Below are 14,455 nucleotides of genomic sequence, written 5' to 3'. Positions count from 1 at the left end.
AGCACTTCCACAGTTATTAACTGCAATGTTTCTAAGCCAAGTTACCATTTTTGCATTCGTATATCATGAGGCTAACACGATGATATTTTTATGCTCAGGAAAGTCGAAACAATTTTCAAACCGAAAATTACCTAGACTGACACAGGAATCAAACCCAGCCACCTCAGCATGGCGCGCGGGCTTGCTTTGATCGTTTTGTACGGAGTGAATTAAACACCAATGATATATTCAAAAGCTTTCGACCAAGTGCTAATTTGTATGGCCAAAGCTCATTTTTATTGTGTGAGAAGCAAATTAAGAGAAAACGCCAAAGCGCTGAGCACCAGCAACTTTTAGGTGCTTGTTAAATCAGGTAATGATTGATTTTCTAACCGAAATTGCTCATACATCAAAGGTGAACATCCAACCACTGTCTGAAGTAACACTAGGAATGGCAAAAACAGTGACAATATATGTGATAAATGTGAATGTGTTGGTGTGTTTACTATTGTTTAGTGAATACTGATAGTGAACGTGTATTTTGGATATAGAATTGTCTAAGTGACGTGAGATTTTGAGAAACAAAAAATTAGAATCCAATTACTTCTGAAAGAAAAGAACACATCACAACTTTTACCTATTAAACAGGATTTTTAAAATTACTTCCATTTGTTGTAACCTAAGCTTGTACTGTAATCAATAGCATTATTTTAACATTTCTGTAGATTTTTCCTGCGATTCTAGTGGTTTCATTGTTTTTCTAGTTCTGACATAATAGAAAATTGTTAGATTTAGGCATAGGGCTAACATTACTCTATTTTTTGTTAGTCAACTCATAACTACTCTATGGACAAATCTTATACATCTTTGAATTACTTTGCGTCATGGATTGAAGTAATATAGAATAGAAGCAAACGAAAACACAGTACATAGTTATGAAAACATTCGACATAAAAACACAAAATATTGACACCCCATGCAGTAAAAGTATACATTGGTAGGATAAAACGTAAACAACTTATAATCAGTGCTACAAACCGCATTCCAACGAAATAAGTAAACGAAACCAAACTAAATTCTAAATCGCATTCATACAATCAAAACTTGTACTACATAATAGTCACACAGTATTACCGGTTATCAAGGCATGCAATATTTCAGCTTATTTCTGTTTGTTCGATCAGATTCTTGTTTTGCACTGGATCGGTGAAGCTGCAATCAGAAACGGTGAAACCTGATTGTTGTAAATGAAATAAATGTCATTTAATTCGAGCCTATTTACATGAAACGTGTTCATTTGGGATGATTTGGTTTTTAAAACGAATGGAAATTGAATGAATGAATTCAACTTTACGAAATGTATCGAATCTGAGATGGTTTTATGCGATGATTATTTAGGAAAATAACGATAATAGTTTGTTAGTATTATACCATAACATTGTTTGATGCTAAGGGGAAGAATGTAGCCTAATTCCAGGCAACATGACATGGAGAGATACATAGTTAATCGATATTTATGTTAAATGCAGAATGTGTATAGGAGCCGCACCCTAATTACGTAAGGGTTTTTGCTAAGTTTAGTGAGATTGTTTTTATATAAATTATATTTTATTCATATGGGCGTAAGAAAATCACAGACTCCCTCTCTCTACAGTCTACAAGCCCATACACGTAATTAGGGTACAGTACTATATCGACAATTCAAACATCATACACCCTCATTTGTTTATTCAATAGAGAGTTGAATTGTATTGCCGTCTCTTTTTCCAACGAAATTTTACTCACTGTTTATTAAAAGTGGAACTACTGAAAATTACTACTCAAAAAATCAGAATGAGCGTGGGGGTTTGATGAAACGTTTTGTTCTCATTCATTTTGTGTTTGGGACTATATTTTTTCGCACAGCTGTGTAAATCAAGTTGAAATGAATCACCAGAACAGGTGCCCCGCAATTGGGTCTTTTTAAAAGAAATTTATCATGGGGTTTAGCCTCCCCAATTAGTTCATTTTCGTGACAGCTTCCGAAAAACGTCTCTCACGGTATGCTACCTATCGAAAGTGTATGTAGGGGAGAACAGTCCAAAATGCACCCATTGAGCTTTTTCGATGTTTTCACCAATATAAATAAGAATATCGAACATTTCAAGACAAAATTTCCAAAACGACTTATCTGTTTGGTAAACAAAGATTCAAACGTCGGTTTGTCGAATCTGATAGCACTTCGACGCAAACCAACGCCATGAACAGGTAGCCGAAACCTTCACCTACCTATTGATAGTGTTGGTTTGCGTGAGAATGCTATCAGATTTGTCAAATCGACGTTCGAATCTTTGTTTACAAAAGCAGATAAAAGTCGTTTTGAAATTTTTTTTTCTTGAATTTCAACGTGTAGATGCAAAATTTACAAAACCAGTTACATTTCATAATGACCTTTTCTTAATGGATTGAACGACAATCTTGCGGGTGAGGTGGAAGAATCGCAAATCGTTAAATTTAATTGAATGTGAAGGTTTTTTTTTTCATTGCAGTTCAATAACGAATAATGCTCCGTGGATGCGTTATGCACTGTTCTCCCCTATAAATGATAAGTGAGAGATTTTATCATTCTCTTTTGGATTCAAACCCTGGCAGCAATTGATTGGGCTTGAAAAAAGTAAATTTCTAAGGATTATGTTTTGGTGCTTGTGTCGTTGAACACATTTCACAATGCTGCTCACAATCGCATATTTCTTTCATATGGATAGGAAATCCTGGAAACTAGGAAATACTAAAAAAAATCGAAGTACAAAAATGCCGTACAAAATACGAAATAATACACAAAAAATTACTCAAAGGAGGTAATCATAGCAATATCCTTTCTTAACACACTGCCGTTACCCAGGGATGGATCGGCAGAATAAAGATATTATAATAATGCTAAAAATGAGTGCAAAAAAAATTCAATACGAGTACTATTGTGAAAAGATAAAACACAATTTGTGCACAATATTTCAATAACAGATATTTTTGCTGAAGTAATCTTCTAACTCTTCGTTGAAAAAATAGAAGCTATATCGTATCTATAACAGTATAAGAAGCGATGAAGGTGTGAAGTAAATATCCATCATTCACACTATGTCTGAATAAAATCGGCGCACCTTGGTAAGCAAGTACAATAAACAAGAAAATTTCCGATGCATAGGCATTTCCTTATAGATGGACTGGCTGTGAAGAAAATTTCCGTTCGTACCATAGGCAATTTAATTAAACACTTTGGCTTATTTGCAGTAGGTCTTGTATTTGCTCATATCTTCTGTTTAAATATCGAACGTTGTTTCTAATATATTTTCAATATATCAAAATATGTTATGACAGATATTTATTGTTTTAAACAGTAATAAAGTGTCCAAAAATGTGTTGTATATCCCTTTTTTATCGATTTGATTCACATTATTTTACAATCATCAAATTTTAAAGTTTGATTCACTTGCCTGCTTTCCTGTTTTTTGCTTGCTAAAGACTTTATCAACTTTGGTTCGGGGTTCAAAAACTTAAGCTTGTTGAACTGCAGATGCTTTTTATGTAGCATTATTTTCCACTGTTTGTTTGAGAACGTCGGATGTGCATGGTTAAAGTATGTTCTGTACATGAATTTGCATGAATTTGCATCGATAAGCACCTTTTGCTATTATAAAGATGACTTCTATGTTAAGTACAATTGTCTAGCTCTTTAAATCAATGGACTACATAATTTTGGTTGTTAAATATTGGACAGTCGTTTCGTTTTGGTCTTTTGTGTAAAATCTTTCGTATTTATTTTAAATTCATAGAATGATTATTACATTTTCATTTGAATGTAATAATTAAAAAAAAAATCTACATAAAAAATGCTCAAAATGAATTATCAAATCTATCATCCAATTTTTTTTTTCGACTCGCTCGAATAATTTTCCCGTCTACTAATGCTGGCGTAAACGAGAATTCAAACGAGATTTCGAACGTAAACAAGGATATGGACGATATTTTTATTCCCCTGTTGAGGAGAAGATCAGTGGACACATCAGTAGCTGCTTAGCAAGTTTCCAAAGTGGGTGATAAAGAGACGGAAACATAAACAGCAATAAATGAAACATACTCTTGCCTTAATCTTAGAAAAATTGAACACGCGTCTAGTTGAACTTTAAACCAAACTTACCATATGAAATCATAAAAATGATTTTCAACCAAATATACTTTGTGTTTCAGGACCGTCGTGCAAATCGAAGGCTACTTTAGACATTTTAAAACAAGAATTATAACGTAAATTACTATCAAATTTCCATTATCACCATTCAGGTGTATTGTTGATAGATGGATGGCAACATTCTGTTTCAAATTTTGTATTTATTTCTGTAAATTTTTTCAGAAAATTAAAAATCCAAAGTGGCCCCCGTAGTCAAAAGAAATCCCGCACGACGGTATATGGAACGTAATTATTACTATTAGTTCGGCATAAAGCATAATGTAATTTGATAAAGTACATAATTGCTCGAAATTACAAACATTGATGATCGTGAAACATATGCACCAATGATACATTTTAGAACATGATAAAAAATCAGAAAACATATTTTGAATATCGTAGTTATTTTTAGATCTCATTCATAATTATTGGTTGTGCAAAAGCGAATTTGAAAAATTGAACTATTATTAGATCTGTTGGGGCCAGTCAAAGAGTATTAAGCGTGTCATCTTAGTTTAAGGTGATGTTCAATATATTTTTAGCACTATTGCAGTGTTAGAGTACTTAATAAATTTGATACAATAAAGCATTGAAACCATGCTTTAATTTCAAGTTACCGTGAGTTAATTTTATTATTTTAGTTCAAACAGTGGAAACGGTAAAACAGTTAAACAAATAAGTGTGGAATTCGCAGTTGCTTATTATCAATCACTGCCATGTGGCTTTTTAAAAGGATTTGTGTTATGATTAATTTTTTTGTTTTGTGTATATGTATAATCATTTCTTGCTTTAAAAATGTTTTTTTTTTATCAATTTTGAAAAATAAAATCGAATTTATCACCAAGTGCATGTGTTTAGAGACGATTGATGAGTAGATGTACTCCATACTTATTTACCACTCAGCGAGTTGGGCGTACATGGTTTTGTAAACAAAACTTGTTCAATAGATTTTGTCTTTTCTAATCATGTAAACCCGAACTATGTTATTTTCGTAAGTTTCAAAATATAAACAAACAATCGCATTTCTGATTATTCAAAATATACTGATGGTAATATCATTACATAGGTTTTTATTCATATCCAGAACTGGCCTATTATTATAATGATGGCATGAGTCGATTTTAGAACGAAATTTTCATTCAAGCGATTGTATTTTCAATGTCATAGTTCAGGTAATGCTTATTATTGGTCAAATAATATAAATAGTGAATATTTGAATGGGGCTTACAAACCATCACCGATGTTAGTAATAAACGACATTTTCTGAAATTATTCAAAACCGAACCAAAAGTTGAATTTAGTTTCAATAAATTTCTTCGCTGGTATTTTCAGCTTTTTTCACATTGTGGTAGAAATACGGGCTAGTAAACTAGAAATGCCTGAAATGTTTTCTTATACGGATGGATGAGTTAGCGAAGAACTTTACAATAAGTGTTTGTCTCCATGTACGTTTGGAAATGTGGTCTTTTGTTATGTACACAGAACTTTAAACACCTTATGTTCATTATTATACAATGGCTCCAGGTGCATACTTTGTATATAGTATTATGTCAGTTTGTTTCGGTATTTCGTAACTATTATGAACATTGTGGAGTTGATTAATTTGCTCAGTACACACACTTCGAGTATTGTATTTTCGTCATTTGACTTTAGAATATTTATTTTGAGGAATCTGTTTTGTCATAGTTTGTTCCATCATCCATCGGGAAATCAGTGCTAACGGTTTTTCATCGTAAATTGAAAAAAAAAAACAAATGTGGAAACCAAAAAAAAAGATACGACTTGATTCCAACCATTCCGTTCCAATCTAATTTGAAGTTTATTAGCAACACTAATATTCTCCAGTTAGTCTTGCAAGCAAAAGGGGGCCACTTTTGGCATAGCGCATTCATTCTGCTTGAAACACAAGTTATAAGCATGAGAGATCATTCAATTAATAAGGCCGTAACAAATATTTCATAAAAAGTTTCATTCCGTGTGTAAAGTCATGGATGAAGAATAAGACCAAGGAACTGAGCAGAATACATACGGTTGCGTACGCAAACGTATCTATTTTGCTCAGCTCTGCTACCTCATCCATTTTTGATGTAAGACTTGCTTTTCTCTTTACTATACCGAGTGTCATTTTAAAAATTCTAAATCGACACGCCATGTTCAAAAAATTTAAACGTTCATACTATAATACTATAGTATTTATCTCAATGAACGGATTTCTGTAGTTAACCCCTTAATCGCCAGATTCTAAGCTTCCAAGTATGTCTTTCAAATGAATGCTTGATATGACTCGAAAAACTTGTTTCAATAGGCCTAACGCTGTTTTAAAAGCAAAACATATAGAGCAACTGTTCTTAACCTTTTTCTTGAGAGGTTTCCCCTTGAACTTTTGCATTATTTGAGGTACCCCATCTTAAAAGTAAGCTTCTGCCTGTCTTTCTTTCATGAGAGGCTTCTGAGCGTCTTGAATGCCAGCTTTCGAGTCACTTGAACGAAGGTTTCCTTTGCATCTTGAAAGGACGTTTCTGAGACTCATGAAAAAAAAGTCTTCCAAGCCTTTTGAAAGAAGAATTTCGAGCTAGTTGAATGGAGGCTTCCGAGCCTCTTAAAAGGAGACTTACGACTTACGAACCTCTTACAAGCTTACAAGCCTCTTGGTAGAAGCCTTTCGAGCCTCTTGAAAGGCGTCTTCCGAGCCTCTTGAAAGGAGCCTTCCGAGCTTTTTGAAAGAGGGCTTCAGATTATTTTTAAAAGAGGCTTCCGACCCTCTTGAAGTAGGCCTTCGGGCATCTTAAAACGATCCTTCCGGGTCTCTTGAGAGGAGTCTTCCGGGTTTCTTGATAGCAGGCTTCCGAGCCTTTCGAAAGAAGGCTTCCGAGCCTGTTGAAAGGAGGCTTCCAAGCCTTTTGAGAGCAGACTTCCGAGTCTCTTGAAAAAAGGCTTCCAAGCCTCTTAAAAGGAGCTTTCCTAGCCTTTTGAAATGAACCTTCCGAGCCTCTTGAAAGGAGCCTTCCGAGCTTTTTGGAAGAAGGCTTCCGACTCTTTTAAAAGAAGATTGCCGAGCATCTTGAAAGTAGGCTTCCGAGCCTCTTAAAATGATGCTTCCGGGTCTCTGAAAAGGAATCTTCCAAGCATCTTGAAAGGAGGCTTTCAAGCCTCTTGAAATCAGGCTTTCAAGCCTCTTGAAAGCAGGCTTTCAAGCCTCTTGAAAGGAGGCTTCCAAACCTCTTGCAGACTTCCGAGCCTCTTGAAAGAAGGCTTACGATCCTCTTGAAAGAAGGCTTCCGAGCCTCTTGAAAGGAGGCTGCCGAGCCTCTTAAAAGATTGCTTCCAATCCACTTGAAATGAGCTTTCCGAGCCTTTTGAAAAGAACTTTCGGAGCCTCTTGAAAGGGGACTTCCGAGCTTTTTGAAAGAAGACTTCCGACTCTCTTAAAAGGAGCCGTCCAAGCCTTTTAAAACGAGGCTTCCAGGGCTCTTGAAAGGAGGTGTCCGAGTCTTTTGAAAGCAGGCTTGTAGGCCTTTTGAAAGGAGTCTTCCGAGCCCTTTAAAAAGAGCTGTTTGGAAGAAGACGTCCGAGAAGTGTAGAAGGATGCTTCTAATTCTCTTGCAACGAAGCAACCGAGCTTTGTTTGAAAAAAAAAAACTTCATGTCTCTTAAACGGAGCCTTCCGAACCTTTAGATCCTAAATTTAAGTTCAGAAGCATATTCTTAACATATTATTTATCATTTTGTTTCGATCAGGAAGATTGCATTGAAGATTTTTTTTTAACCCTAAAATGCGCAATGTTGTTTTAAAACAACAAACCGAAAATACGTTTAATGTTAATGATTTCAATGGTTATTTACATTAAAAATGTTTCCAACGATTTCTAAAAAAATCGCCTTGCCCCTTTAAGGGTTAAATTTGTTCATTCGACGTTTTGTCCGTTTGATTTTTTGTTCCGCAGCCCTTTATACAAAGTGCTGGTTGTGGAAGCTTTAGTTTACTGATCGCCTTGCATATTATGCACAAGACAAAGTTTTGAAATCAAAAACACACAATTAATAAAACTTTACTGAGTTTCGATTAGAATTGAATAATTTGTTTGATAATCTGCCTATATTCATTTTACACATTTTCGAGAAAACAACAAAAAACTACAAATCCGCCCAGCCCGTTGTTAGGGGCATAGAGTGTGATGCTCTCAAATAATAAAAAAGGCACACTCGCTTGATTGTGGATATACAACAGTAAAGCACATATGAAGATTGGACAAATCAAGCATTCGAAAGATATTCAATTTGCAAAAAAAGCTAACCGCGGTCGAGGTTGGTACTCGGATTCTGATGGCTTTTCCGCAAACGTGACCTTTAAGTGGTCTTGTTGCGTAGGGGTTATCACGCCTATCTAGAGAGTAGGAGGTTGAGGGTTCGAGATTTCGCATCAATTTGTCCATTTCGAAACACATACAGTAGGGTGGCTCAAAAAACACTTTTTCAAATTTTTTGATGGGCCGTCCTCTTATTCGGTTCTATTTGATGCCCTGATGCTCTGGACAAAATTTCAGCCAAATCGGTCAACGTTTGGGCAGTGCTAAACTCGTTGGAAGTTTATATGGAAAAATGTATGCAGAAACATCCAAAAACAGTAATTTGCAGTTGGACGGCACAATTTACGATCAAGAACCATGATACTCATTCAGTTCTTGTAAAATAAAATACAGAATGTTATGCTGAAAACCGCGAGAAGATTAGAGTTTATTACGCAAAGATATTAGCATTTTACTGGAGGGGTGAATTTATTTCTTTTCAAAGGTAAAAGAAACGAAATTTGCTCAAACCCCACTGCAGAGAAATGGTAATAACTTAGCCGGGCAAACTCAAAATCTTCTCGCGGTTTTCTGCATAACATTCTGTATTAAATTCTCCAAGATCTGAATGAGTATCATAGTTCTTCATGGTAAGTTGTGTAGTACAGCTGCAATTTACTGTTTTTGGATGTTTCTGCATACATTTTTCCATATAAACTTCCAACGAGTTTAGCACCGCCCAAACGTTGACCGATTTGGCTGAAATTTTGTCCAGAGCATCAGGGCATCAAATAGAACCGGATAAGAGGGCGGCCCATCAAAAAAATTGAACAAAGTTTTTCCCATACTAATTTGAGCCACCCTAACATACAGTGCATATGCACAGCCAAGATATTCAATCTATATCTTCTTCTTCTTCTTATATATAAAAATGAAATGGTCTGTGTTCGTATCCGCATAACTCGAAAACGGCTGGATGGATTTTTTTCATTCCTTCAGCAGAAACATCCGTTACAGTTTCCGACGGGTTTATATGATATTTCCTAACGCGAAAATCACGAGTAAAGTTGAGCAAATCGTGAATAACTAAAATTGTGATTCCTATGCGAATTTTGCATGGGCAGTTCGGAACGCACATTCTCGCCTACTGTGCAGGACAACGTCTGCCGGGTCAACTAGTATATATATTAGGGTGGTTCAAAAAATCGATTTTGCTCCACAGTGCTCATCTGATTCTTTACCATGTTCTGAGTGTCCTCTGAAAATTTGAGCTCATTTGGATTAAAACTGTTTTAGCACAAGCCGTTTCAAGTTTGCATGCAAATTAGTATGGGGTAATTTATTTTTTCGTTATACTGTTAATGACGCTTCCCCATCAAGCGCATGGTAGAAGAAAACCTACATAGCTAAAAGGAATACTCAACAGCCTTCACTCAGTGAAAACCGCATCTCAATTAATCGTTCCAATAATTAGTAATCGAATTTAATCTATACCGTGGTTTTCTGGAGCTAATTGCATAACTCATCAACAGGCAACATTGCTGCTCGTGGCGCGAAAGATAGCACACACAAATTCAGGCTACTATGTTTGCACTGCATTTTCAGTGATGCCCTCAAAGAAGTTTAACGATCATGACTAAAGATTCGCAACCTGTCTTAAAATCGATTACTAATTATTGGGACGATTAATCAACATGCGGTTTTCGTTGGGTGAAAGCTGTTCAGTATCCCTTTTAGCTATGTAGGTTTTCTTTTAACCTGCGCCTAATGGGGAAACGTCATTAACAGTATAATGAAAAAATAAATTTACACATACTAATTTGCATGCAAATTTGAAACGGCTTGTGCTAAATCAGTTTTAATCCAAATGAGCTCAAATTTTCAGAGGACACTCAGAACATGGTAAAAAATTAGATGAGCACTGTGGAGCAAAATCGATTTTTTGAACCACCCTAATATATATATATAAATGAAATGGTCTGTGTTCGTATCCGCATAACTCGAAAACGGCTGGATGGATTTTCTTCATTACTTCAGCAGATATGTTCATTATCGTTTCCGACGGGTTTATATGATATTTCCTCATGCGAAAATTACGAAAAAGGTTGAGTAAATCGTGAAATACTAAAATTAAGATTCGTATGGAAATTTCGCATGGGCATTTACGCCTACTATGCAGGACAACGTCTGCCGGGTCGACTATATATTATATATATTTAATATAAATAATTTCGTACGGCCGAGTTGCTGAAAAATATGCAATTAATTATAACAAAAAACTGTTTTCAAACAAATTGGAACCGAATTTTTCGATTTCTTTGATACAGTTCAATAATTTTTGTCAAAACTTAACACCCTGGGGTACTTCCAGTGCACAAACTGTAAAAGCAGTACTCCATGATTGCTCTTTAAAGTACAAGCACATATGTAGTTTCTCGAACAAACGAAAAAAAATTGTACATTCCAGAACAATTTTTTTCTTGTATTTTTTCTTCTATTTTTCTCAAACAAACAAACCTCTTATGCAAGGCTAGTTCATACCAATTTCTGTTATCGAGGTCGTCGCTCTTATCAAGCTAGGTCCAACATTATTAGGAGATCATTAGGTCCAACATGATTCCACTATCACATTCTGATTAGTGCAGACGGTAGCGAATGAGCTGCCGCAGGGTCTGCAAAGAAGGTCCGAATTGCGCAGCGTGGATTATTCAAAGCAACATCAGCATCGCTATCGCAGTAGTCCGGACATCGTCACATCGGAGGGCTTTTTTGCTTGTCGGCAAAAGCAGCAGCATCATCACCAGTCGGCATTCACAGAGCCCTTTTTCCAGTAGTAAGGCGAAATCCGAAGCAGCTTCATTTTTATGTGATTCTACTTATACCTCGGATTCCAAACAAAACCCTTATTTTCAGGACGACCAAACACTTGATGAAAGAGTTAATTTAGATTCAAAATCAAGCTGCGAGTAAACAGTGTAACGATAGCATGCCAAGTCAACACAAGATAGCAAATAATGTCACATAAGATGCAAAAGTGGAGGCGATATACGTACTCCACTTTGGCAACTTTATATGTTTCATATACACAATTTTGTGTTGACTGGATGTCGACGACAGCAACGATCAAGAGAAAATCGATATCTTTATTCACCCGATGGCAGCAGCGGCTAAGCGTTTGAAAGTTCTGCCGATATCATCACTTCTTTAAGCTACTGTATGTTGAACATTCTTTACAAATTTTTATCAGTAACAAAAAATTCAACATTAGATTGATTGATAGCTTACGTTTTGAAATATATTTTTTTTCCAAATTGTTCCAAATTAGAATAATAATGTTTGGGCTGATTAGATCACCGATTAGATTAGGCAAGACCCATTCATTTCGTAACGTAAATTTGGCCATTTTCAACCCCCCTTTCCCCCTATGTCACACTTCTCGTATGACCCATGTGGAAATTTTGTATGGGTCGTCACACTTGAAGCAACCCCCCGCCTTCCTCTAAGGGTAACGTAATTTATAGCTTTTCCCTTATGTAAGAAATTATGTATCTCTAAAGGTATGGATAAGTTAAGTCCACTTCGTGGTCATGTTACTGATATTACCCACTGTTTGTTTTATCCGACCACAGATCCATACCAGCATTCATTGCGACATTTTCCACTTTTGTTTGTATTTGGTAGGACATTTGCTGAATTCGGACATTTCTAAATACGTTTGAGGATACAGGGAAATAATTCTCAAGCCCCATAACGATTATCGGAATGTAGAGCCATAGAAGAAAAATAAAAACAGTGAAGCGGCATCTTTCTGCAACAAGCTAATAGTGATTTCATCTCTAACGAACTTATACAAGAAAACGCCTTCTAGCTGACAACTATTAAAAAACAACCCAATGTATGACACGGCCGTGTAAAAAAAATCTCATGCAAAATTTTTGCAAAGTTCATCCGGAGCGCATCCCTCGTGTAAAAAAAGAATCTGGTGTATTAAATTTTGAATTCTGAATGAGTATCATAGCTCTTCATCGTAAATGGTGCCAACTGGCTCCAAATTACTATTTATCGTTGTTTCCCAAAATAATTTTCCATATAAACTTCCATTGAGCAGCGCCCAAACGTTGACCGATTACCATTGCGTTTAAAAGTTGGATGTGTCCTACCAATTATTTTGACGCCTAGCCTAATAAACCGAAGTAATTTCTGCTCTTCTACACCAAAGTCTCCCATGTTGAGTTTTGGAGATTTTGACTTTTGATCATTTAACCAACCAGATGATGACAGATGCTGACAAATATCAAATCTATACGTCCTTAGATGAATTTAGATTTAATTTCTTAAACCACGTAACCACACATATCTCCATAAATAAATCTCGGGACACAATACGTTAATGATAGTAGATAGATAGCCAGTTATGATAAAAGATTCTCCTTCTACCCGGAAATTGTTTGATTTCGTTACGAAAAGAAAAGTACGAAACCATGCCGTCTAGTGGTCGACTGAGGCAGAAGATAGCATCTTTCAAAAGTCTAACGTTTTTTAAAACAAAAATCTGGCCGTACTTATGTATTAAAAGTACACGTTGCCTTTTTCGCTATTTGGGCTCTCGATCACTTACGACATGGCCGAAGAAAATCGAAATACTCGGGATAATGCAAATCTTTAAGTCATAGTTTGACTCATTCCAGAGGCTGAATCTCAAAATTAGGTGTATCTTAATTCTCATTAACTTCTAGTCTAATAATAATACAATCATTGCTCGAAGTTGTATATACACAGAAAGAGATCGCTAGTATCACCTAATATACTAAATAAAGAATAATTTAAATAACTTTAATAGAGGTTAGTTTAACCAGCACCTTAGATTCGCGTCGCATTTTATTAGTGACATGATTCTAAAAGTGTCTTTCAAAGGATTCTTGATTTCTAAAGCTCTGTCATTCAGGGAAAAATATGGCAATATGCCACAGGTAAGTAAAAATTGACTACCACAATATCCCTATAAATAGTCACAGTGGTGAAAAGAGCTCTACAAAAAAAGAAGTAATTGACTACCACAATATCCCTATAAATAGTCACAGTGGTGAAAAGAGCTCCACAAAAAAAAACTTTGATTTTTTTTTCAAAATTCTATCTGACACTAGTGGAAAATACACAGTTTTGCTCGGGTATTTATGTTGCAAATGTCACATAAGTACAGAACTATATTTGCACCACCGCACTCTAGATCAATTTCCGTGCGATTGTTTGGTTTTCCTCAACAGCTGTGTGTGTGTCCATTCTAACCCCCACTGTCTGGCAGTGATGTTATGGAAAAAAGCTGACTGTATTTCAGTCAGATTTAGTCCGGGTATTAGAAGGTGCTAGCTCTACTGCAGTTCAAGTAACCCATTTAAGACTGCCTGGTATTTCATGACCAGTCCGAGGTCACTTTTGCGTACAATAAGCCCCGCCTGTTTATGCTACCATTATCAACTGGATAATGGATCCATAAACAAACTTCCGGATTCATCAATCCGGCACGTATATAGTTTTTAAAATGACATTAAAGTACAAACAAACAAATCGAAACAATCTCACCAAATCACAGCAAATCCAGAGGACCACGAATAGGCTTGATATTATCTTCAAAGGGCATGTGAACTGGTTGATTTTTCGCCTTTCTCGATATAGGGCACTGCACGGAAACATCTCTTTCTCTTTCGTTCCTCATAAATTTTGACGTTTACTGGCCTTGTTGTTTTCTAATTTCTTTGCAGTTAGTAAGAGACAAAGAAGTCCGTGCAGTGCCCTATTGAAGGGAGCATCAAGATAGCGAGAGATCAAGGAATTGAAGAAAAATTGAAATGGGTACTAGATCCAAAAACGCTTGTTGCTATGAATAACGAGAACAAAACAAATGTCATTTCTTGTTGTTGACCTGTTTGTTATTGTCCAAAGATGATCTAGTAGCCTAAAAATTCGAACATATCGACATAAGGAGAGTGAA

General features: G+C 35.8%; 1 protein-coding gene across 2 annotated transcripts in view; it reads right to left on the bottom strand.

Moving 5' to 3' along the window:
* Positions 1–267: 267 nt before the first annotated feature.
* Positions 268–14,455, bottom strand: part of LOC134213240 (protein quiver) — a 37,301-nt gene continuing 23,113 nt past the window's right edge. For both annotated transcript variants that reach the window (XM_062692034.1, XM_062692035.1), the window contains one exon: positions 268–1,191. In XM_062692034.1, coding sequence (XP_062548018.1) covers positions 1,120–1,191 — 72 coding nt within the window. In that variant the 3' untranslated portion in view covers positions 268–1,119. The remainder of the gene's footprint in view (positions 1,192–14,455) is intronic.

Source organism: Armigeres subalbatus, chromosome 2 (genome assembly GCF_024139115.2).
Source record: "Armigeres subalbatus isolate Guangzhou_Male chromosome 2, GZ_Asu_2, whole genome shotgun sequence".
NCBI classification, from domain to species: domain Eukaryota; kingdom Metazoa; phylum Arthropoda; class Insecta; order Diptera; family Culicidae; genus Armigeres; species Armigeres subalbatus.
The sequence above is the reverse complement of the archived record's forward strand: the minus strand, read 5'-3'. Positions and strand labels throughout refer to the sequence as shown.